Below are 21,654 nucleotides of genomic sequence, written 5' to 3'. Positions count from 1 at the left end.
GTACATATGTGGTGTAAGGGTTTTCTCATGTATCCCTGCCTAGTAGAGTGCAAAAGCCAGCTGGCCAGGTAAAATAAATGGGCTCTTGTTCTATACGTGTAAGATAACTGGTATTAGATTTTCATTCTTGATCTAATTTGGGACTGGTACTGGCCTCTACTATTGGAGAGAGTGATATCTAGGTTTCAAAGGACCCCGCATCGAACTTGCTACCCATTAGACAGATGAGTTCTGATATCTTTGTTCGAAGTGGATCCATAGGTGAATCCCAACTCGGAACCGCTAACAAGCGGTCTCGCAAGGACAAATTCAAGCCCAAATCCAGGAACAGCAGCAGGTCCAGCTTTGGTCTGGAGTATGGGGACTATTTGGAAAGTGTACATAAGAATTCGTTTTGGAAACAGGTTGGCAGATGGAGACGACACAAATATGTAAAGATCGCCATTCCATTTCTCTATCTGGTGACGTTCATTCTGGTTCTACAGAACTTCAACACAGAGTCCGACGAGGGTGCGGACGTTGGCCACAGATCTGGCTCGTGGAGTTTGCCTACTGTTCATGACTATTTTACAAAGAAATCTGCCAAGCCAGATGCTAAAAATGAGCTGTTGGAGGAGAACAAAGGTTCCGAAAATAAACTGCTGGACTTCAAATACACCGCAGACGTTGCTGTTCTCCCTAATTCTCCCTACAAGCATGCCAGAGAAACGTCTGATATCCGCGCCACAAGAACAATCTATTACGAGGCGATTAGACAACATCTGGAACAATTACAAGACAATCCCAAGGCAGCATTGCCTGAATTCGATTTTCACTGGAAAGACTGGATTGATATGCAAGATCTGATTCCTTTGTTGGAGCAGAAACCCAGCTGTTTTGTGGCCGGAGTGCTAGGGTCCAACGTTCGGACCCCTTGGCCCGGTTGCGTAGATCTCAACAATAAGGAGGAAGGCGAGCTCAATTTCTACTTCGAAGGCCCTGCAGTGGACTACGAGTCGGAATACAGACTGAGTCTTCGAGGCAAAACGTATCTGTTTGCCTCTGCACCTCCTCCAAACAAGCTCATCTTCCTTGCCGGTGATCTGGCTTTTATGGTGAAAGTGGCAGCAAAAAGAGATATTGTGAAATCCGGAATGTTGGAGAGTTACATCAAGTCGCAAATGGTGAGACATGATCTGACTTACCAAGAGGTGGTCAGCTCGCCAGTTTCCTCGTTCGACACTTTGGCCGAGATCAGCCGGATCCTGGGTCGGGATTTTGTTGATGCCAGTTCAATGGGGGCCAACAAGACAGAATTGAAAATCAACCAATTCGAGTTCCCTCCAAACAAGAAAAGATCCAAGGCAGCAGCAGCAGCTTTCACTGCCCAGCAAAACCATTATCATAACGTGCTTCTTCGAGAAAAAGAAGGAGCCGTCGGAGAGAAGAAATACGACTGGCGATTTTTCAGCAATCTGATCCTGCAAGAGACCGACAAAAGAAGCAACTGGCACCAGTTGATACGTGGATGGCTCCATTTTTCAGCCAACCTCGGAATCAACTCGTGGCTGTCTCTGGAGGCCCTTCTGGGGTGGCACAGAAATGGACTGCTCAGTCCGTGGGAAGAGAGTGTCCATTTCGAGGTGCCCGCAAGCGACATGGTGAAGCTTGCCGAGTCATTCAACGGATCGTTGGTGATCCAGGACGCAGCAGACGGAACTGGAGTGTTCTATATTGACGTGAATCCCTACTACATGGAACGGACAAGAGATAACAACGGTAATGCGTCTCCGGAATCTGTTGATCTAAGATTCATCGATGTGCGAACAGGTTTGTACCTCGAGGTGAACGGTCTTGCAGTCAGCAAAGACGGGCTGTCTATCCCATCGAACGTGATGGAGATGTTTACCAACGAAGGAGACGTGCTGAGTGACCTGAAACCGGACCGGACCGTTGACGGATCAAAGCGCAAGATCGTCAATAGTGGAACAGGAGTGTTCTACCACATTGGGCAGCTGTCTCCTTTGAGACGGACGCTGTTCGAAGGCCGTCTGGCGAACGTTCCGAACCGTTTCGTGTCCATTTTGGACATGTTTTACAAAGACATTATCAACATTCGGGAATTTTATGGACATAAATTTGTGGACCATTTAAGATTGTGGGTGGACAGCGAGAAATGTCAGTACGTGCCGAGCGAAGACATTGAGCTTTTCAAAAAGGGGGGTAGCAACTTCTTCGGCGCATGCCACGACTTCAACATTTGGCGCGAATACAATAGCACCAAGTCCGCAACATTGTTCAAGCTGCTGGAGGCAGAGAACGACTACAACATGGTTCTGAGCTCTATCGACGAGCTTCCTTCACTATACGACGACTACTGGGTGAACAAGCGGGAGAAGATGCTGAACGCCTTGTATAACATTCCACAACGGAAAGAAGAGCATTAAAATTTCTTGCAGAGCATTTTCGGAGCTCGGTCGTCTGACCTGTACGGCCACGTGAAGATACTAATAGAGATATAAAATTTTAGAAAAAGCACGCAAATCTATTTAAAAGTTCCTTTTATCGCCAACGACTAACCTAAATGAGCTTTGTGGTAACTGGCCATAGAGGGTATGTGTTACTGATGCGATATTAACCGGTAGATATAAAGGGATCAGTCCCGAAAATACCATTGTCGCGTTTAACGAGGCAGTGAAAAACGGGTGCACCGTTGTGGAGACCGATCTCCACATTGCTTCGGATGGCGAAGTTGTTATTTGCCACGACATCGACACCAACCGAGTGTTTGGCGAGAATTATGTGGTGACCGAGGTTCCGTACGCTGGTGTTCTATCCAAGCTACGTACCTTGCAAGCCCCACATTTGCCAATGCCAACTTTGAAAGAGGCCTTGGAATGGTGCTACGAAACCAACAAGGATCGCACTGTTCCTGTGAAGTTGATGTTGGACATCAAGTTCGACAACGATCCTGTTAGAATCGTGGACCTTTTGCTCGAAAACCTCGAGAAAGTTGGAGGCTTGGCATATTGGGAAGATAAGATTATCTATGGTCTTTGGGGGTCGTCCCATTACGACCCGCGGATTGCCAAGTTCGAGGTCATTAACATTTCGGTGGACATTGAGATGTCCAAAAAGATCGTTCTGGACGTGAAACAGAAAGGTGGTCATATTGACGGAATCTCCCTGATCTTCCTAGCTAACGGTGTTTCGTCCATGGTTCAAGAGATTGTCCATCTTTGCCAAACGGAAAAGATTAGATTGTGGCTGTGGACCGTCAACACTAGAGAGGTTGTGGAGTACTCTTTGGAGACATACAAACCTTACAAGGTTGACGGCCAGCCGTTGTTGAAAGGTTTCATCACCGACGACCCGGTGGCCCTGCTGACAACGAAAAAAGTGTCCATATCGCTCGGGTTCAAGGTGCGTATGTTCTTCCAGAAAGGTATATACCTGACGGTGCTGTTCTTTGTCCGTCGCAATTTTGGCGTTGCTCCTATTGTTAAAGTTCTGAAAACAGTGGGATTTATATAAATGGGCAATTCCAAAAATAAAGGATAGTTTTTGTTTTAATTGATTTATTTGTGATGAAGTACAAAATACAGCTGGCGTGTATGCTGGCGGCTATCGCTGTGGTTGACGCCGACATGCGCTCGTTTCTACCGGCCATTCTGAACCCGCTCGTTGTGGAAAATGGCCACCGGTTCGAGAGACCCGCCATCGAGATCCGCAACAGGTCTATGGTGTACTCCACCAACGGGTCGATTTTCCACCCGCCGAACGCCATTTCCGTGCTCCAGCACGACGCGGTTCTCGATCTCGGTCGCAAATACATACAGTCCAGCCAAAAGGATTATTTTGTGGTCCGTCTCGGGGCCATCAAAAACTCCACCTGGAACACACAGCTATACGAAGATTTCACCACCGTGATCGATAACGCCCACTATTTCCACAACTTGCTCGGGTTCACCATCGAGTCCGCATTGGACGAGCCAAATCTGCCGTTCTTCAAAGCAGCCGTCAGAGATATGAAGAGATATATGTCCCGCAACAAGATGCGACGCATACCTGTGGGACTTGAACTGAACTCCCAGCTCAACACAACAACAGATCAGTATCTCGGATGCAACACACCATACCCTGTTGATTTCTACTTCTCTCAAAACGGCCTTAGCTTCCCGACCCCTAAACAGGGGCCGTGCCCCACAAACATGTCCATCTGCACCACGACACTGCCCCACACCCCGCGATCGGCGCGCTGCGACTGTATCATGTCCGCCCTGCACTGCATGATCAACCCGGTAGTGGCAAAACAGGGGATCAACGAGCTGGACAGGTTCTGCGACACCGTTTATTGCGGGTCGATCGAAAACGACGTCACGACAGGACGATACGGCATATTTGCCAGCTGCTCCAACCTGCAAAAACATTCAATAGCACTGAACCTGTATTATACGTTCCACGGCAACCAGTCGTACTATTGCCAAGCAAACGGACTGGGCACTTTGGTGGCACACAACTATTCGATCGAAAATTACCAGCAATTGCAGGATTACAACGGCAAGTCTTGCAAGCAAGAGATCATGGACGACTGGAGTCGGTTTTTGGTTGGCCGACCTCGCAAACAAATGATTACATCAAATGAGCGGGACAACGTTAACGAGGACATTGACAACGACGACTTCGACAGAGTGCCAAACTCTGCACCCGCGCTCAAATACACAAACGGACTGAATCTGTTGCTGATGTTATTGATATTTTCTATTTGACAATACTCGTTTCGTTTCGTTTCGAATCATTCCTTCTTGTTTCCCCACTTGACACCCAAAAAGCCCGACTCTCCCATAAGACCGAGTCTTTTATGCGCAGAGGATGATTTCGGACCACCAACGAGGTAGAACCGCTTTTCTCCCTTGACATCCATCGACACGTACAAAAGCTCCTGCTCAACGAAATTTTCCTCCAAGGCTTCGAGCTGCACAACGGCAATCTTATAGTCGCTTTCCACAAAGAATCTCATCAGCATGTGTTCCTTCTTGTCCTTGGCAATGAACTTGGTTGCTTGGATTGGTCTGTTTCTGGTCCACTTGTCGTTTGGAGTGTTACCGTAAGCCTTCAATCTGATGTGCTTTCCACCGTCGATTTCCTCTTTGGAGTAACCGAGCAATTTCAAGGCCTCCTCGTTCTTCTCGATCATCGACACAACTCTGTTGAAAGTCGAGGTCTCACCAGAAGGTGAGAATAGCTCGCTGAAGACTAGGTACAATGAAACAGAAGAAAGACCAAGAGCGACTAGCACAATTGACGACGAGACCATGAACTTCGACCCGCGAGCAATCAGACGGAAAACGGAGGTCTTTGGCTTCTTTGCCTTGGGAGCGGCCGGGTCCTGGGGCTGAGAAGCGTGGGAATGGGTGTGGGAGTGAGAGTGGGAGTGAGAATGCGTGTGATCTTGATGGCTGTGGGAATGGTATCTAAGGGCTTCAAAGGACACTTTCGGTGCGGCAAGCAACGGTCTGGCGCCTGCGCGCGAAAGCTGGCGTATTCCAAGGACACAGTGACGAGACAACATGGATCACACGGGTGTGGAGTTACGGAGCTGGTAATTTTTTTACCGATTTTTTCAGTGTCGAGACTGCCGGTCAGGAACTTTGTGGTGTACGGGTGTGCATTTCATGCTCGCAAGAGCCGAGCGAGGCTTGGAGAAGAAGGGTGGCAAAGCAATCGAATAGCCGAAGATATCTGACATGGGGCTGGCTGAGCAGGTGACGGAACAGATCTTGCGTCATGCTTGCAAGCGAGATGTGTCATTAGGGCATGAGGGTCAGATGAAAAGATGGGGTGGTGACGACATGTGAGAGGTGTTGCTGCTTGCTGCCAGGGGCGCGATATATGCGCGGAACAGCCAAAAATGGCACTATTTTGGGCCCGTGGTGTAATGGTTATCACGTCATCTTCCGGAGGTGCATGGTTGCGGGTTCGAGTCCCGCCGGGCCCTGATAGTTATTTTTTTTTCCATGCTTGGGCTCAGCAGTTATTCCTTGCCTGAAGCGGGTTTGTGCCTTTCTTTTAACAACCCGAAATGTGCTATGCATGCATAATTTTTTACATAAGAGTCGGAACTACCGATAAAAATGGTAGATTGCGTCGGCAAAATACATGGATGTTGCTTTGGCGGAAACAGGTCCTGTATCGGGCATGACTGTAGACGAGTGCGTCAGGGGGTATATGTTGCTTGCGCCACCTGAAATTCGGGAAATGAGAAATTTTGTGCGTTTTTGTGCTGCAGGTGCGAGAAACCGTTGGGATGAGACATGCATGAATTGAAATAGTTTTCCCGTTAGCATCAAAATTTAGACTTTGCAAGATCATATAAGTAGGGCCGAGCTTCTACCCAGATAGAAACCTTTGGTCGATTGCTACGGAGACGAGTTCCCACGAGGAGTGACTTCAAGAACTGAACTATGCAGTTGGACGCGGAAGCGGGTCGGTCTCCGCCCAGCGACAGCGACAGTGCAAAGAAAAGAAAGCGGGCGTTGAAAGCCTGTGTCATTTGCCATCAGCGCAAAATCAAGTGCGACCTCGATTTCAAAGAAGAGGGCCAGCGCTGTACAAACTGCCATGAGCTCAACCTCGAGTGCGAGCTGTACAAGCGCAAAAAGAGAATAAAAAAGTTCCAAATCCACAAGAACCTGTCTGACCTGCTGGAAAAGACGCGGATTGAGACGCTCAATTCGGTGCGTCTTGACCCTGTGGACCTGGTGCAAAAGATCAAGCGGTCGCGCCACCAGGAGTACGTGCTCAAAAGTTTCTCCGACGCCGAAAACAAGCTTGTGTCGCGTCTATTTGACGAGTATCTGTCCAATCAACAGGTGCCAGATGTCAACGATACCATGATCCCCAATATGATTGCTCTGGGGTGCTTTAACCTGCCTCAGAAATCCGTCTGCGACAGATACGTGCAGGCGTATTTCAAAAAAGTACACCCCATAGTGCCAATTCTCAATAAGGAGAGTTTTCTGCGCGAAAACGCCAAGTATACTGCGCCTACATCGTTGCTACTGTTGCAGACGGTTCTTTACGTCGGGTCCAAGTTCGTGGATCTGGAGGCGGACGAAACAAAGGCAACACAGTCGAAAATCACAAACATACTTTACAATAGAGCCAAAGCGTTGTACGACCACGACTTTGAGCAAAACCCAACCAATGCCTTGGTGTCGATGGTGCTGTTCAGCCTGGCGTACGAGGACTACTATTTCCACACCAAGTCGCTGTACTCGTGGCTGCAACTGGCGATCTCCAAGGCCAACTCGCACGGCTTTTTCCAAAACGACATTGGAGAGTACTCGGAGCAGGAACAGTGTCAGATCCGTAAGATTGCATGGTTTCTCATTTCTAAGGACACTCTGGTGTCGATGATCATAGGAAAGCCCCGTCTGATGAAGGTGTCGGCAGTGAATATCCCACGACTGTCGTTGGACGACTTTCGGTTCGACACAGACATCCCGGACGTGATCAAACAGTACACCATAGAGCATATCAGACTGGCCGAAAAGTTCCCTGTCATCGACAAGGATCTGTTCAAAAGAACCATTAACTCGCAGACAGTGAAACAGTACGATCCGTTGATCAGATCGTGGTACGACACTCTTCCTCCCGAACTGAGCCCAGAAACACACACAGAAGCGAATCCAAACTACCATAGCTTGGCAATTTGCAGCCATTATTACTGCGCGCTCATCTCGTTGCACCATTCCAGCATTGTGCATTCCATCGCCAAGGAAAGCCACTGCGAGAAAACACCTCCCAGCCACAGGGCGTCATGGGAAACCATTTTCGAGTCCTGCGTTGCCATGGACCGAATCCTGCACCATTTAAAGCACTCGCATATACTGGCGATCTTTGCTTCGGAAGCAGTGATGTCTATGTTCTTGGTGGGGAAAGCTTTGGTCTACTTCATGAAGGCAGACGACACTCGCGTGGTAGAAACGGCACACAAAATTGCACACAACATTCTAGACGTGCTCAAAAACTATGTCAACAACTGGAACCTTGCTCAGAAGTTCTATTATGTGTTGAACAAACTGTTCCACGACAAAAACACCCAAGCAGAGCTGTTGAGTAACTATACATGCACCATCAACAGCTCCAATATAGATCTGAGCTCGATAAGACTTGAAGAAATGGACTCGGACGCAAGTGCAGAAAACTCTATTTCGGATTCAAGCTCGCATGTTTCACAGGGATCCAAGAAAATATCAATAGCCTCTTTGATGTCGGGCCCGTCCGACTTCAAGCGGGAAGACAATCAACTGTGAAACCAAAGGACAATAGCATCTGTTTTTTTTTAGCTGTATTTTTTGATGTATTTTCTATACCTGTTAGTTGAAAACAGGCACCCAATTTAAATATTTGAACCATGTAGGTTCCACAAGCACGCATTGGCCATCAGCAATCTTGGTCTTTGGAGAGTCGAACAGCTCCACAGTACCTCTTATTAGGCATTTGCGTCCGCGAAACTCCTCCACATTGGCCTTGAGAAGAACTGTGGAGTTTGGTGGCACTTTGTTGTAAAAGTTGAGTTTGAGTTGCGCAGTGACCCCTCTTTTGTTTGGCAGCTTGGGAAACCCACAAACACACAGTTCCTCGTCAATCAGTGTAGACACTATCCCGTTATGCACCTTGGTGTCTGTTCCGACAAGCTCGTCTCCAAAATGGCTGATACAGTAGAGTTGGCCCTTGTCCTTGTTGATAAACACTATGGGGTCAATGGCGATATGTTTTGGCGAGTTGAACAGGCCTTGGCCCACGTGGTACTTTCTATGTGCATTGGGAACCATATCCGAGGCATTCAAAAGCTCAAATGAACTATCTGCAGCCAATTGCTTGTACAACTTTGATCCCTTCACAGAGTCCAGGATGGCTTGCGACCTTTGATCTGTAACTTTGAGTTGTTCCTGGGAGGTGTCGGGCCATGATCTACCAAACACGGCAACTCCTGCACCAAAAGACAACGTGGACACGGCGCCTATTTTCGCGAAACGGGCAAATCTACCAACAAAAGACATACGGTAGCTGAATAGGTGTAATTTATTTCTTAATTGAACAAAAAAAAAAAAAAGGCTTTACGATAAACAAAAGCGTTGTTTTTCACTGTACATTAAAAAAAGATAGTTTGGTACGCGCCAGAACGTCTACGCGCCGTGCAAAGCAGAATTGGTAGAGAACACAACGACTTGGCGTTGCAAAGATGACAAAATCGCCAGAAGATATCGCGGTCGACGAACCGGTGGTATTAGAGCAAACCGATGGTGAGTTGGGAACAAGCACGAGTCCCGAACCAAAACCAGAACTAGAGGCCGGACCTGATCAGGAGATGGACGAGCTGATGGATATAGACAACTCCAACGACGTGAAGATCGAAAACGGAGATTCACAGCCACAACAACAAGAAGTGGATGAAAATGACATAAAACAGGAATTCCACCAAGAGACCGTTCCTTCGCCACATGAAAACGCTACAGAGACAGAGAAAACTAAAAGTCCCCTTACCCAACAGGACTCTGTTCCAAGTGACTTTATGTTCACCTCGAAACCTGAACAGGAGACAACGATCACCATGACGTCGTTAGAAAAACAAACACATACAATTGTTCTTCCTTCGTACAGCTCGTGGTTCGACATGAAGAAGGTCCATAAGATCGAGAAGGACTCGTTCCCCGAGTTCTTCAACGAATCCAACAAAAACAAGACCCCCCAGATTTATGCGAAATATAGAAACTTTATGATCAACTCATACAGACTGAATCCCAACGAATATTTATCATTCACTGCCATTAGAAGAAACCTTGTTGGAGATGCAGGTACATTACTTCGATTGCATAAGTTTCTGGACAAATGGGGGCTGATTAACTACCAGGTTGATCCCGAAACAAGACCGGTTCCTGTTGAGCCTCCGTACACGGGGGATTTCACCGTGGATTTCGACACCCCTCGGGGACTTTTCCCATTTGAAAGCTACAAGCCTCCTGTGGAGCTACCAGACCTCACCAAGTTAAAGGAACTACTTAAGTCGAGTGGTTCGCTGGAAAGCTCGAACGGAGACTCTGTGAAAAGACGCAAGATTATAAAGCCAGATATCAACAAAGGCTGGTCCGAGACAGATTTGGAGAAGCTTGTGGAAGGCGTGAAGCAGTTTCCGAACGAATGGTACAAGATTGCAGAGCATGTTGGTAACAAGACACCCGAGCAGTGTATTCTTCGGTTCTTGCAGTTCCCTATCGAGGACGAGTTTCTTGAGAAAAACAAGGAGCTTCTTGGACCTTTAAAGTACGTTCCGAACCTATCTTTTTCTCCGAACGACAACCCGATCATGTCGACATTGGCGTTTTTGACGACGTTGGTCGACTCGGACGCGGCCCATGCTGCTGCTGCGCGTGCTAACAAAGTACTGGACGACAAGACCGCTGAGAAGCTGGACAAGCCGGAGGAAGTGAAGGAGGAGAGCGAGACGGACCCGTTACAGGACGTGAAGGACGCTGCTGCCACAACGTTTGGGCTGGCGGCCGCACGGTCGCACGTGTTCGCCAACTACGAGGAAAGAGAGATGAACAAGGCGATGACCTCTGTCGTGAACAACACTCTGAAGTTGGTGGAGCTCAAGTTGGGGAAGTTGAGCAAACTAGACAAACTGATTGAGTATCAGAAGAAACAGCTGGCCAGCAAGGGCGACGAGCTGTTTTTGGACCGGCTGTCGTTTTTCAAAACGACCAACAGCGTGTCGTCGAAGCTGCTACAAGCGATTGAGATTTTGGAACAACAAGGCGATGTGGATTCCAAGGTGAAGAAGCTTGTTACGGACGCGCGCGAGTTGATTCTGAAACCTCAAAAGACGAGTCTGAACGTTCTTGGATACGAGGCCAAGGACGAAGAGCCTGGTGCGGGTGAGGAGGAGGAAGTGAAGCCTGTGAGCTACGAGACTCCGCAGTTGTATAGATACTGGTCTGGATGATGTAATAAGAACTTTTTACAAGAGATTAGTTGGTGGTGTTTCTAATTGAATGTCATTTCACTATGAAAAGTCGTATCTAGTGGACAGCAGACTGGAGAGCCTCGAGAACCTCGATTTCGACGGCGGCCTCGGCAGCAACCGACTCATCGGCAGAGGAAGCGTTTTTGTTGGCCTCAGCGAGTTGTGTTTTGATGCTTTCGGAGGAGAAGGCGTCCAATGGGAAAACCTCGACGGTGGAGACGTTCAACTTGGAGCCTGGGAGGATGCTGGCAAAGCCTCCAGAGATGAAATATTTGGAGGTGGTTCCGCTGGACTCGATGACCTCGACAACACCAGGGGCCAATTCTTCAACAAATGGAACGTGGTTGGCGAGCACACCCAATTCTCCCGACACAGCAGGCAGATTGACCTGGGCAACTTCTTTGTGGGTGAAGATGGCCTGTTTGTTAGCGGCGATGATATCGGACATGTATACTTACTTCGTGAGGGGCCACAAGGGACAGCTTCAAAACGTCAGGGTTGACTGCCTCGGCGTAAGTTCTGACACCGGCCGTGGCGAGTCTTCCTGTTCTAGCAACGGATCTGAGAGATTGTCTGAACATTATGAATTAAAATGTTTTTGTAGGTAATTTTTCGTGGCCATGGGGGAAAAACTTGATTGGACGAGAAAAAGTCGCCAGCGTTGTTAATCGTCCTTTTCGACCGACGCGTCTGTGGCACATGTAGTTTTTTTTTCCAACCGATTAGCTACACCATGTCTTCTGCGTTGAAGGACTCGGCCAACAACATCTTTGTGACAACGGCCACGATTCTTGACAAGCTCACGTACAAGCTAAGCGGGAATGCCACCAACACGGTGGTGCCGCACAATTCGAGCTCGGTGGCCCGGCCCCTCACACTTGCTCTGAAGCGGGACTTTGAGAGATACAACCAAGTGTTGGACGACCATACGCTGGACCTGAAGGAGACGGAGTTTGTGCTGCGGTATTTGAAGGCCAAGTCGGCAAAGGAGGAGGAGCGCAAGAAGATCCAACAGGAAGAGGCCCAGATGAAGAAGAAGATCGAGGAAGAGGCCGTTCGAAAGAAACAGGAGCTCGAGCAACGACAGACAGAGATGTTCAAGCAGCAGCAGTCGAAACAGGACACGGGCGACATGTTTGGGTCTGCGGACGATTTGATGAACCTGGATCTGGACAATTTCCAGTCGGACTTCCTGGATTTCGGACAGCAGTCTACAGACCAGCAGCCGCAGAACGACGACATGATGAAGGACCTGTTTGACCTTGAAGGCGAGGGCGGCAATGGTGGTGGCGAAGGCGCGATGGATTCGCTGACAGATCTGAACCTGGACTTCCTTGACCAGCCTGCACCGCCACAGCCGCAGCCGCAGCCGCAGCAGCAGCAGCAGGCACCGCCGCAGGAGGACGACAGCGGGCTGATGCCAACAGACCAGATGGAAAACCTGTTTTCGCAGTTCGACGAGCTGGTCAACAGCGGCGACTTCTAATAGCATTCGGATCAATCAAGTAATTACGCACATATGTATTATAAAACTATTTTCTGCAACAAGTTCCTTCAAAAGCGAGTCTCGAAGTGCTATCGGTGGCACTCTTGATCTCCAGGTTGGTGGCCTTTTTGGCCTCGGAGGTGGTCATGGCGTGCGAAGGCTGGATGTCTAGACCAGGGTTCTCGGTGAAGAAGTGACGAGGTCTGATCAGCAGAGTGATCGGCTCGGCAGGCATCAATGGGAAGTCTTCTGGAGCAGGGAAGTGAGAGATACCAAAGGTGTGGAAGAACAGAATGTCGGTGTTCTCAATGTTCTCGGAACCGTCGCCGATCCATTCTCTCATACCTCTGACACCGTCACCAGACCATTGTGGAACATGGTCTCCAGATGGATACAGTCTGTCGTCTTTGTATGGAACAACGTTGACCGAGTGTCTGGCCCAAGGAGCTCTCTTGGCAACAATGGAACCAGCCTGAGCCAATAGTGGTGGACATTGGGTCGAAACGATCTTGTAGGATGGGTTCTTTCCAGAGTAAGGGTTGACTTTGTTAGGGTTGAAGATATCCCAGGATCTACCGGTAGACGACTCGTAGTTCGTGAGAGAGTCCTTGACGGTCTTGAAGGTGGTTCTCTCGGAGTAGAAACCGTTACCGTACATGTTCTCTGGAGAACCGGTTGGGTATGGAGATGGCTTGGAGTCTGCGGTGGCAGCAGAGTTTCCGTCTCCGTCGACTCGAGGGTCGATTCTCAACGAGAACAAGTGCTGGTGGTTATGGGCGTTCACGTTAGGATACACTCTGGTACCCCATGGGCCGGCCTCCTCGTCGTCGCCCAAAACGTAGGTGTTCAGTATACCAGTGAGCTTGATGTCGAGTCTGATGGCTCCGTCCTGCATGAACACCCAGTACAAGCAGTACTCGTAGTTGGCAGCAGTGAAGATCTGGGAAATGACCAGCTTGGTGGCTCTGGTGACCAAAGAGGTAGCAAAGTTGTCTCTGAAGTCGGAGTGCTTGAACAACAGTCCGTCGTCCTCCTCGTGGATACAAACAGCGTTCTTGATGGTGATTGGGTCTCCTGCTCTGTCGGAAAAGTGAGCGTCCAAGTAGTGGATCACACCTTTACAGTCGCAGCCAAGAGCCAATGGGTTGGTCATGTAACCGGCACCATATTCACCGATATCCAAAGCGTGCTTTCTTTGGTGAGGGAAGTCTGGACATCCGTAAGGAACAATCATCTCGGAGAGCGACATTCTGTGGAAAATCGGTCTCACGTTGCCATGGTCGTTGTACGAAATGTCCGACAAGACAATACCTTCTCTGTAGTTGAAACCAACGTGGAACTTGAAGTTGGACCATTCCATCACGTTTCCGGTCATCTTGAAAGAAACACCTTCTGGCTGGGTCACGTTGATAGGAGGAGCTTGTGGTCTCATGGATCCAACCTTCTCTTCCATGTGCTTAGGATAGAAGTTGGCGTGCTTGTGCTTGGACACCTTTCTTCTTCTGTTTGGAATGTCGATGTAGATCACCTTCTTTTCCTCGGTGTCAACGATCGGACAGAAATCCAAAGGATGCGAGTACTGAGAGTCGTCCTCGTCGGATCTGTAGTAAACAAGGGCCTGTTGCAATCTCTTACCAACACCCCATCTCTCATCGTATCCGATGGTCCATGGGTCACAGTAAACCTTGTGCATCTCGCTGGCTGGAACACCAGACAAAACACACTGCTCAATCACAGCAGGGTCGTTTCTGATAACGTCTTCGGTGGAACACAAATCCTCAACGGTCAAAATAGGCTGAACTTGTTCAAGAGCTCTTGTCTCCAAAACAGATAAAGAGGCAATGTCAACAAGTCCCTCCTTGACACCAGGCTTGCCGGACTCCAAAATGACGTAGTAGGCAAGTCTTGGAGGCAAAGGACCGCCTTGTTCCTTCCACTGCAAAAAGGCCTTTCTTGGAGGCTCTCTCAAAGTGACAGTGTTGAAACTGATTGGCTTACCAGCAAAGTAGTTCTTGACCGTGTTGGTCACCGCCTTGATCTCGGCAGTGGACAGGGGGTCCAGCGGGTGGGCCGGCTTAGGTGGAGCAGCAGCAGCAGCAGTGGCCTGGGAAGCGATCTGACGTAGTCTATCCATTGGGTTGACCAGAGTTTTGGCGCATGCCGGCTTTTATATAGTGCGCAATGGCTGATTTTCCACTGATAACAGAATTGCCTAATCGGGGAATTAAATCCACCAGTGATTGAGATACTGTTTTCGGTAGGTGGGACCAACCAGACGAGAAACTCCGCACCGGGCGAGCCAGTGAGATACGCCATTTTACCCACCGGCCCACTACCGCGACTTTGCTGCGCAATCCCCTCCCCTATTGAGCGCATGCCAATTGACTACAAAAACTGGCACTGCGTCGATCGGCGCGTCGACACTCTCGCACCCTAGCTTACGAAAACATGGGTTGTGAAAATTTTTGTCCCAGCTATGCCTGAACCTGTTGAGTTTGACGAGTCGAAACTCGACCTTTCCGGGCTCGATTTCTCTGATCTCGAGTCCCAGTACCACGTTGAAGAGCCAGTGCACAACTACGACCAGTTTGTGATTTGCGACGGCGCGCCTGTCGCGCCAGAAGCTAAGGCTCCTGTTTTGAAGAAGGTTCTCACCAAGCTGTTTTCGCAGTGCGGCAAAGTCGTCGACATGTTTATGCCATTGGAAAACGGCCAGACAAAGGGCTACTTGATCATCGAGATGGAAAACGCCGCTGCTGCCGACAAGGCCGTCAAGCAGTTGAACGGAAAGAAATTGGACGTGAAACACAGATTGTTGGTGAACAAACTGCCAGATATGGAGAAATACGCTCTCAATGACAAGATCAGCGAGGAGTTCGTGGAACCACCCGTTCCCGAGTTCCAGAGCCATGGATACCTGCACTCGTGGCTGTTGGATCCTAACGGAAGAGAACAGTTTGTTGTTCACCACCACGACACAGTTGGTGTTTGCTGGTACAAGAAGAACCTGCAACCAGAAGACGTGATCGAGTCGAGAGCCCACTGGACGTCGGCCTCAATGCGGTTCTCGCCAAAGGGTACTTATTTGTTCTCGTTCTTCCCTGGCGGAGTGCAAGCCTGGGGAGGTGAAAAGTTTGACAGAATCCGCAGATTTGTGCATCCTGGTGTGCAACTTTTGGACTTCTCGCCAACAGAAAAGTTCTTGGTGACTCTGTCTCCGGAACCGATCAGCATCCCACCTGAAGACCACCCTGCTCGCGCCCAGTGCTTGTTCAGCGCCGATAGCGTTGGCCACAAGCTGGTGATTTGGGACCTGCAGACTGGATTACCGGTCAGAACGTTTGCATTGCCACCAAACCTCGAGAAACAGCAGTCCATGCCATGGCCGCTGATCAAATGGTCCTACAACGACAAGTACTGCGCCCGGATGGGTCCTGACGCACTGGCTATCTATGACACCACCGACGACTTTGCTCTGTTGGACAAGAAGTTGTACAAGGTGGAAGGAATCGCCGACTTTGAGTTTGCTCCTGCCGGTGTGAGACTGGCCACCACCAGAAGAAACGACGAGCCAGAGACCGTTCTGTCGTACTGGACTCCGGAAACCGTGAACCAGAGTGCTCGTGTTTCTGTGGTCCAACTTCCTTCCAAACAGGTTTTAAGAACAGTCAATCTCTTCAACGTTTCGGACGTCAAGATGAGCTGGCACAACGCTGGAAAATTCCTGTGCTGCAAGGTCGACAGACACACCAAATCCAAGAAGACGACGTTCACCAACCTGGAGCTGCTTTCTTTGAGCGAGAAAGATATTCCTGTGGAGAAGATCGAGCTGAAGGAGGTTGTGAGTGCGTTCCAATGGGAGCCGCACGGAGAACGGTTTGTGACCGTGTCGAAGCTGGACATTCCAAACCCAAACATCGCCATTCCAGACAACATTGTGTCTTTCTACGACGTGGAGGAGGCCAAGGGGTCGAAACAGGCTGTGCTGAAGAAATGGGTGTGCCTGAAGCAGGTGACCAAGACCCATGCGAACCAGATTCTGTGGTCGCCAAAGGGCCGTTTTGTTGCTGTGGGCACTGTGAACGGTACGAACGGCGAGATCGACTTCTACGACATGGACTACGACGGAGAAAAGGAAAAAGACCAGACCGCCAAGGTGGCCTCGAACCTCAAGCTGTTGAACCACCACGAGTTCAAGGGTCTTACAGGACTCGAATGGGACGCTTCTGGAAGATACCTTGCCGGATGGTCGTCCGCATGGAGACACAAGATCGAGAACGGATACAAGATCTTTGATCTTGTTGGAAACCTGTGTAAAGAAGAGCTGATTGACGGGTTCCGGGAATTCGAGTGGAGACCAAGACCAGCCTCTATTTTGAGTGCCAACGACAGAAAGAAGGTCAGAAAGAACCTGAAGGAGTACGCTGCGCAGTTCGAGGAGGCCGATGCCATGGAGGCGGACGCCGAGTTGAGAGAGCTGATTTTGAAGAGAAAGAAGCTGCTCACCGAGTGGTACACCTGGAGAAGCTCTGTTATTGCCAAGTTGAAGGAACTGAACCTGACCGAGCAACAGCACGAGACCAGAGAAGAGGTGATCGAGGAGGTGAAGGAAGAGATCTTGGAGGAGACCGAGGAAGTTGTGGAGTAAGTCTTAATAAATATATTGGTACACTAATTACTTTTGGGCCTTAGTTTTCAGCTGAAGACCATGCCAGTTTGCGATCTCGTCCTTGAGCAGCTCGTTGACCAGCCGATGCTGTTTGATCATGGACAGACCTTTGAATTTTGCACTCTCGACGTTGATGGCAAACATCGACCCGCATCCGTCAGAGATGTCTCTCACTGACAAACTGGACGGGTCCAGGGCCTCTTTCAGCTTGTTGTAAACCATCGTCTCATAGGCATCCATTCCGTCGGAAAATAGCCGGGCCCCATAGCCGCCAGATCCAAAACCAGGCGCTAACCTTCGAGAAAGCACAGATCGAAACATGGAGATAGTTTTTTTTTCAAGTTATCATTTTTTTACTTAGTAATAGAAAATCAGTGTACGGATATCAAATTAGAGTTATACAACTCTACGCATAAAATAAACGAAACTCAAAGGTTTAAGAACTGAATCCCCAGAATTGCTCAACGTTGTAAGAACCTGGTGCCTTCCACAGATCGTCGAAGGCGTTGAAGAGGATGACATCGTTTCCAACAGAAGACTTGAGCGACTTGATGGCAGTAGCCTGGTTCTCAGAAGATGGAACAGCAACACCGAAAGAGTCACCGGAGTGAGGCCATCCGGACTCAGCACACATCACAGTCTTCTTACCGTCACAGGCGCTCCAGACTCTTTGCATTTGCAACAACAACCAGTCACCAGCTCCATCAGGGTAGATGGTTCCGTCCCAGTAAGCGTGGGCACTGAAGGCAATGTAGTCGGAGTACTCACAGAGGTCTGGGTTGGCAATGATGGCAACGTGGGTATCGACGGAAACAAGGGAACCAGAGAAGCCAGAGCCGGAAAGAGCCGACTTGGCTTGGCTGATGTAGTTCTTGATGTCAGAAGGAGTAGCAGTGCCAGCGTTGACGAGCTCGTTACCAATGGAGATGGTGTCAATGTCGTCCCAGGAACCGTATTTCTCAACAGCGTTCTTGATCTCGGAAATACCGTCAGCAATGGCGTCGACGTAGTAGATACCCAAGAAGAGTTTCTGGTCGTCACCCTTGGCTTGCAGAACGTTTTCGACTTGGTTACAGTCGACACCGTAAAGTCTGATCAAACCGTAGTCAGAGAGCTTTTCCAAGTCACTCTGGACCTCGGACAAGGACTTACAAGCACCGGAGGAAGAGTAAGGAGAGTAAGTGACACCCTTGGAGCCACCGGTGAAGTCGCCAGTAGAGGTTGGCTTGGAAGCAGAAGAGCTGGAGCTGGAAGTGGAGGACTCAGAAGAGGTGGACTCTGCGCTGGTGGTGGAGGCAGGAGTGTATGAGGTGGTGGCGGTTGGGACAACTTGAGCGTTTTGGGTAGGAGTAGAGGCGGTCACGGCCGATGGGTCGGCGTGGACCAACTGGACGGTACTGGCCTCGGAGCCACCAACGGTGACAACAACGGTCTCAGTAACGTGAACAACCTCTCTCTTTGCATGTTGGTGGTGGAGGTGGGCAACTGGGTGGGCCAATCCGGTAGAAGCCAAAAGGGAAACGGCTAATGTTTGAATAATCTTGTTAGCTAACATGACGAAAGAATGAATAATAACCAAGTTATGAAGGAAAGTGTAATGAAGGAATGACTATAAGTTGGTTACTAGTTGGTTCAAATGTAGCTAAAAGAGCAATAGTGTCCTTTATATGAAAGAAATGAAAACAAATCTTTTCCGGCAGAGCTCTGAGGTATGGCCGTGGACAATGTGTAGTGTAGGAAAAGTTTTTCTTATTGTTTGGATGTTTACATTTTTCTACAAGTGCAAACCGGGCTACGTTTCAAAAGACACGACCTTACCTGAATAGGCAACAAAACATAGATCTCATTCCCGATTTGGACGTTGTGCCGATATACTATAGGTTACCCTTCAAAGTTCCGGTTGTCTAGGCCATGCGACTGCTGCAACTCATAAACGATCCTAAACGGACTCAAATTGAACGGACAATATGACAAATCGGACCCTGAAACGAGTGACTCTATTCGGATTAGGATTGTTTATTAAGGTACACTCTGCTTCGCTGCCACACTGTTTCCAATAATTTTCTTCTTGGTAGCAGTTTTGGGAAAAGTACAAACATTTGTAAATTCCCTGTTCCATTTGGGTCGGCCACCACCAACGACAGGTAGAAAATCACCTGGAAGTTCTTAAATCCTTCCACGATCGCGATGTCTTCCACCGTCTCCATAGGAAAGAACTGTTTGTTGACAATCTGCTTGCACACCGCTGGGTGTCTTTTGCTGTGATGAGTAAGACTCACTCCGATCTCCATCACCAGGTCGAAAATGCCCTTGCGCACCACGCTCGACTCGCTCTGAACACCCAAGTTGGGGATAATTGTCACGCACTCTTCCGCCTGCGAATATATCCAAACATGCGCCATATTCACCAAGTGATAGCAGGCGAAAAAAATCCCGATCTGGAGTACTCGCTCGTTCCAGCCACGGCCTCGCAAAACCCGCTCCAGATACACGTACGCCTGTGTTCTGGCGCTAAGCGTCTCGAATATCGCAATGTACAGCGCAAAAATCGCCCCCATCGTCATCATTAGGCGCAAAACAAGAAACCCTGTTTTAGATTCTCGCACAGCAGGCCGCACCGTAAATCGCACATATTTCGGTGACTTATTCTCTGGCCCTGACAATTCGCCACTAGCCGCCGGCTTCTCCTGATATATCAAGTCAGCCCGCTCGATCTCCGACGTCTTGACCTCCAAAACGTAGTCTTTCTTCATGTGACTGGTTATCGTAAAATTAAATTTTTTTTTCCCAGTATTTTTTTCCCTTTATCGTATATTATTTTTATCTGCGCCTACTTCTTCTCGATAATTCCAACAACCTCCTCGTTCTTACGGAACGCCAACAACTTCTCGCGTCGCGACCGCGAACTCATCTTGGCCGGTTCAGGCTCGTTGTTGCTGTTCAGATCCTCCAGCCTTGCACGCTCCTTCAACACCTTCATCTCCTTCACCTCTTCCTCGTGCTTGCTCTGCAACGCCTTGATCTCCGCCTCGTACTCCTGTAGCGTTTTGAAATCCTTGCCTGTTTTAGCAGCGTACTCGGCAATGTCCACAGGCAGTTTCCGCAGAAGAGCAAGCTCCACAAAATGCGGGTTCCGCCGCTCCTCAGACGCAAACTTGGCCTTGATCTGACGTCGCGTGCGGTACGGATAAAGCTGTGCAATTAATCCGAAATCCGTACCCCAGGTCGAAAGTGCCCGGTAAAACTCCGCCGTCTCGGACGCCGTCCACTTGTCAACATACTTCTTTTTCGAGTACGAACCTGAAGTGATAAGGTTCTGGTACGGGTTCTCGTCAACCACCTCTCTTGTCGAGTCGGTCCGTCCGCTGTGGCGGTCGATAATCGTGGATTCCGGATCCAAAATCAGCTGCTGGTTCTCGTCCAGCTGCAGCTGCGGCTGACGCTTGTTCTTGCGCGCGCTTTCGGGGTCTCCTGCCTCCAAAATCTTTTTGGCCTTTTCGTGTCGCTCCTTCTCCAGCTTGTCTTCCTCCTCACCCTCCAGCTGGCTCAGAGGAACGCGCATCTCCTTTGCCAGTTTCCGCCGCTTGCACCGTAGCTCGCGCTGCGCCTGTCGTCTTTTGTCTCCCTCGATCGCCAGCTCAAAGTTCTTGGATGTCTTGCCAAACGGAATCACAGGCTTGCATAGCTCCTCCAACGTAACCTTTCCGTCGTTAATCACAAAGTTCTCCAACAAATCCGCGTCGTCGTGACCTCTGACCTTGTTGGCAGCCTTGATCTCGTTAATCACCAACGAACTAGGAACATCGACCATCGTCTGGTACTCCTCCAAGGACACTTTGGTCAACACCTGTGTTTCCGGGTCCAGAATGAACTTCACCTGTTTCTCCTTCTCGGCCTTGGTCAGCGTAACTTCCTGGCGTCTCTTCTCTTCCACCAACGGATCGATCTCCTCGCGCACATCGACAGCTTTTGTGGCAGGCCCGATCTTTTTGAAATCAACAAGAACAGGAGTCTCCTTCAGAGAGTTTTTGCGCGAACCCTCGCTCGCCGTCTCGGGAATACCGATCTTTACCGGCTGTGTTTCCGGCTCGCTCACAGACGACTTGCGTCTTTCCGACGAGCCCCCTACAAAGCTCCCTTGACGACTCCGCATCCCCATGTTGTTGGAAGAGGTTCCCTGGCCCAGAGACGACAATCTTTTCTGATTCGCGTCCGTATTCTTCAATCCAGTGATCGAAGAGCGTCTCAAAGCTCCAATCGAAACGACAGATGCTCGCCGCGGCTTCAGGAAAGTCGCTGTATCATCGTTTGTCTCCTCGCCCTGTTCGTTGTTTTCAGTGACTTCGCTCTCAACCTCGGTCTTTTTCTTGACCGTCTTCGGAACAGGCGACGGACTCGTGCTGGAAAACGGTCTGGGCTTGCTGCGCTGCGTCAGTTTCGGCGTGAACCGCGTTCCCGACTTGTTGACGCTACTCATCTTGTGCTAAT

The 21,654-nt window shown here is 49.4% G+C and overlaps 18 protein-coding genes across 18 annotated transcripts; 8 read left to right on the top strand and 10 right to left on the bottom strand.

The window, feature by feature from the left end:
- Positions 1 to 224: 224 nt before the first annotated feature.
- On the top strand, positions 225 to 3,513 carry OGAPHI_000609 (uncharacterized protein; the record flags this gene model as incomplete). The annotated part of the gene is made up of 2 exons (XM_046207362.1): positions 225 to 2,392; positions 2,592 to 3,513. The coding sequence occupies 2 exons, from the start codon at positions 225 to 227 to the stop codon at positions 3,511 to 3,513; spliced, it is 3,090 nt and encodes a 1,029-aa protein (XP_046064266.1).
- An 80-nt stretch (positions 3,514 to 3,593) lies between these two features.
- OGAPHI_000607 (uncharacterized protein) lies at positions 3,594 to 4,748 on the top strand (the record flags this gene model as incomplete). The annotated part of the gene is made up of 1 exon (XM_046207339.1): positions 3,594 to 4,748. The coding sequence occupies one exon, from the start codon at positions 3,594 to 3,596 to the stop codon at positions 4,746 to 4,748; it is 1,155 nt and encodes a 384-aa protein (XP_046064264.1).
- OGAPHI_000608 (uncharacterized protein) lies at positions 3,885 to 4,409 on the bottom strand (the record flags this gene model as incomplete). The annotated part of the gene is made up of 1 exon (XM_046207351.1): positions 3,885 to 4,409. The coding sequence occupies one exon, from the start codon at positions 4,407 to 4,409 to the stop codon at positions 3,885 to 3,887; it is 525 nt and encodes a 174-aa protein (XP_046064265.1).
- A 26-nt stretch (positions 4,749 to 4,774) lies between the features above and the next one.
- OGAPHI_000606 (uncharacterized protein) lies at positions 4,775 to 5,551 on the bottom strand (the record flags this gene model as incomplete). The annotated part of the gene is made up of 1 exon (XM_046207328.1): positions 4,775 to 5,551. One exon carries the CDS (start codon positions 5,549 to 5,551, stop codon positions 4,775 to 4,777), a length of 777 nt encoding a protein of 258 aa, XP_046064263.1.
- An 892-nt stretch (positions 5,552 to 6,443) lies between these two features.
- OGAPHI_000605 (uncharacterized protein) lies at positions 6,444 to 8,297 on the top strand (the record flags this gene model as incomplete). Its single annotated transcript, XM_046207317.1, has 1 exon — positions 6,444 to 8,297. One exon carries the CDS (start codon positions 6,444 to 6,446, stop codon positions 8,295 to 8,297), a length of 1,854 nt encoding a protein of 617 aa, XP_046064262.1.
- Positions 8,298 to 8,360: 63 nt separating this feature from the next.
- On the bottom strand, positions 8,361 to 9,047 carry OGAPHI_000604 (uncharacterized protein; the record flags this gene model as incomplete). Its single annotated transcript, XM_046207306.1, has 1 exon — positions 8,361 to 9,047. One exon carries the CDS (start codon positions 9,045 to 9,047, stop codon positions 8,361 to 8,363), a length of 687 nt encoding a protein of 228 aa, XP_046064261.1.
- Positions 9,048 to 9,229: 182 nt separating this feature from the next.
- OGAPHI_000603 (uncharacterized protein) lies at positions 9,230 to 10,990 on the top strand (the record flags this gene model as incomplete). Its single annotated transcript, XM_046207295.1, has 1 exon — positions 9,230 to 10,990. One exon carries the CDS (start codon positions 9,230 to 9,232, stop codon positions 10,988 to 10,990), a length of 1,761 nt encoding a protein of 586 aa, XP_046064260.1.
- On the bottom strand, positions 9,997 to 11,459 carry OGAPHI_000602 (uncharacterized protein; the record flags this gene model as incomplete). The annotated part of the gene is made up of 2 exons (XM_046207284.1): positions 9,997 to 10,569; positions 11,100 to 11,459. 2 exons carry the CDS (start codon positions 11,457 to 11,459, stop codon positions 9,997 to 9,999), a joined length of 933 nt encoding a protein of 310 aa, XP_046064259.1.
- OGAPHI_000601 (uncharacterized protein) lies at positions 11,040 to 11,513 on the top strand (the record flags this gene model as incomplete). The annotated part of the gene is made up of 1 exon (XM_046207273.1): positions 11,040 to 11,513. One exon carries the CDS (start codon positions 11,040 to 11,042, stop codon positions 11,511 to 11,513), a length of 474 nt encoding a protein of 157 aa, XP_046064258.1.
- A 224-nt stretch (positions 11,514 to 11,737) lies between these two features.
- OGAPHI_000600 (uncharacterized protein) lies at positions 11,738 to 12,253 on the bottom strand (the record flags this gene model as incomplete). Its single annotated transcript, XM_046207263.1, has 1 exon — positions 11,738 to 12,253. The coding sequence occupies one exon, from the start codon at positions 12,251 to 12,253 to the stop codon at positions 11,738 to 11,740; it is 516 nt and encodes a 171-aa protein (XP_046064257.1).
- On the top strand, positions 11,745 to 12,497 carry OGAPHI_000599 (uncharacterized protein; the record flags this gene model as incomplete). Its single annotated transcript, XM_046207252.1, has 1 exon — positions 11,745 to 12,497. One exon carries the CDS (start codon positions 11,745 to 11,747, stop codon positions 12,495 to 12,497), a length of 753 nt encoding a protein of 250 aa, XP_046064256.1.
- Positions 12,498 to 12,543: 46 nt separating this feature from the next.
- On the bottom strand, positions 12,544 to 14,631 carry OGAPHI_000597 (uncharacterized protein; the record flags this gene model as incomplete). The annotated part of the gene is made up of 1 exon (XM_046207228.1): positions 12,544 to 14,631. The coding sequence occupies one exon, from the start codon at positions 14,629 to 14,631 to the stop codon at positions 12,544 to 12,546; it is 2,088 nt and encodes a 695-aa protein (XP_046064254.1).
- OGAPHI_000598 (uncharacterized protein) lies at positions 12,874 to 14,331 on the top strand (the record flags this gene model as incomplete). Its single annotated transcript, XM_046207241.1, has 2 exons — positions 12,874 to 12,906; positions 12,982 to 14,331. The coding sequence occupies 2 exons, from the start codon at positions 12,874 to 12,876 to the stop codon at positions 14,329 to 14,331; spliced, it is 1,383 nt and encodes a 460-aa protein (XP_046064255.1).
- Positions 14,632 to 14,973: 342 nt separating the features above from the next.
- On the top strand, positions 14,974 to 18,475 carry OGAPHI_000594 (uncharacterized protein; the record flags this gene model as incomplete). Its single annotated transcript, XM_046207195.1, has 3 exons — positions 14,974 to 17,141; positions 17,248 to 17,379; positions 17,725 to 18,475. The coding sequence occupies 3 exons, from the start codon at positions 14,974 to 14,976 to the stop codon at positions 18,473 to 18,475; spliced, it is 3,051 nt and encodes a 1,016-aa protein (XP_046064251.1).
- Positions 15,948 to 16,433, bottom strand: OGAPHI_000596 (uncharacterized protein; the record flags this gene model as incomplete). The annotated part of the gene is made up of 1 exon (XM_046207217.1): positions 15,948 to 16,433. One exon carries the CDS (start codon positions 16,431 to 16,433, stop codon positions 15,948 to 15,950), a length of 486 nt encoding a protein of 161 aa, XP_046064253.1.
- OGAPHI_000595 (uncharacterized protein) lies at positions 17,173 to 17,487 on the bottom strand (the record flags this gene model as incomplete). Its single annotated transcript, XM_046207206.1, has 1 exon — positions 17,173 to 17,487. One exon carries the CDS (start codon positions 17,485 to 17,487, stop codon positions 17,173 to 17,175), a length of 315 nt encoding a protein of 104 aa, XP_046064252.1.
- OGAPHI_000593 (uncharacterized protein) lies at positions 17,603 to 18,721 on the bottom strand (the record flags this gene model as incomplete). The annotated part of the gene is made up of 1 exon (XM_046207184.1): positions 17,603 to 18,721. One exon carries the CDS (start codon positions 18,719 to 18,721, stop codon positions 17,603 to 17,605), a length of 1,119 nt encoding a protein of 372 aa, XP_046064250.1.
- A 1,275-nt stretch (positions 18,722 to 19,996) lies between these two features.
- On the bottom strand, positions 19,997 to 21,643 carry OGAPHI_000592 (uncharacterized protein; the record flags this gene model as incomplete). Its single annotated transcript, XM_046207173.1, has 1 exon — positions 19,997 to 21,643. One exon carries the CDS (start codon positions 21,641 to 21,643, stop codon positions 19,997 to 19,999), a length of 1,647 nt encoding a protein of 548 aa, XP_046064249.1.
- Between the last annotated feature and the right edge of the window lie 11 nt (positions 21,644 to 21,654).

Source organism: Ogataea philodendri (genome assembly GCF_020536065.1).
Source record: "Ogataea philodendri strain CBS6075 chromosome Unknown scaffold10, whole genome shotgun sequence".
NCBI classification, from domain to species: domain Eukaryota; kingdom Fungi; phylum Ascomycota; class Pichiomycetes; order Pichiales; family Pichiaceae; genus Ogataea; species Ogataea philodendri.
This window is presented reverse-complemented; position numbering and strand designations above follow the sequence as displayed.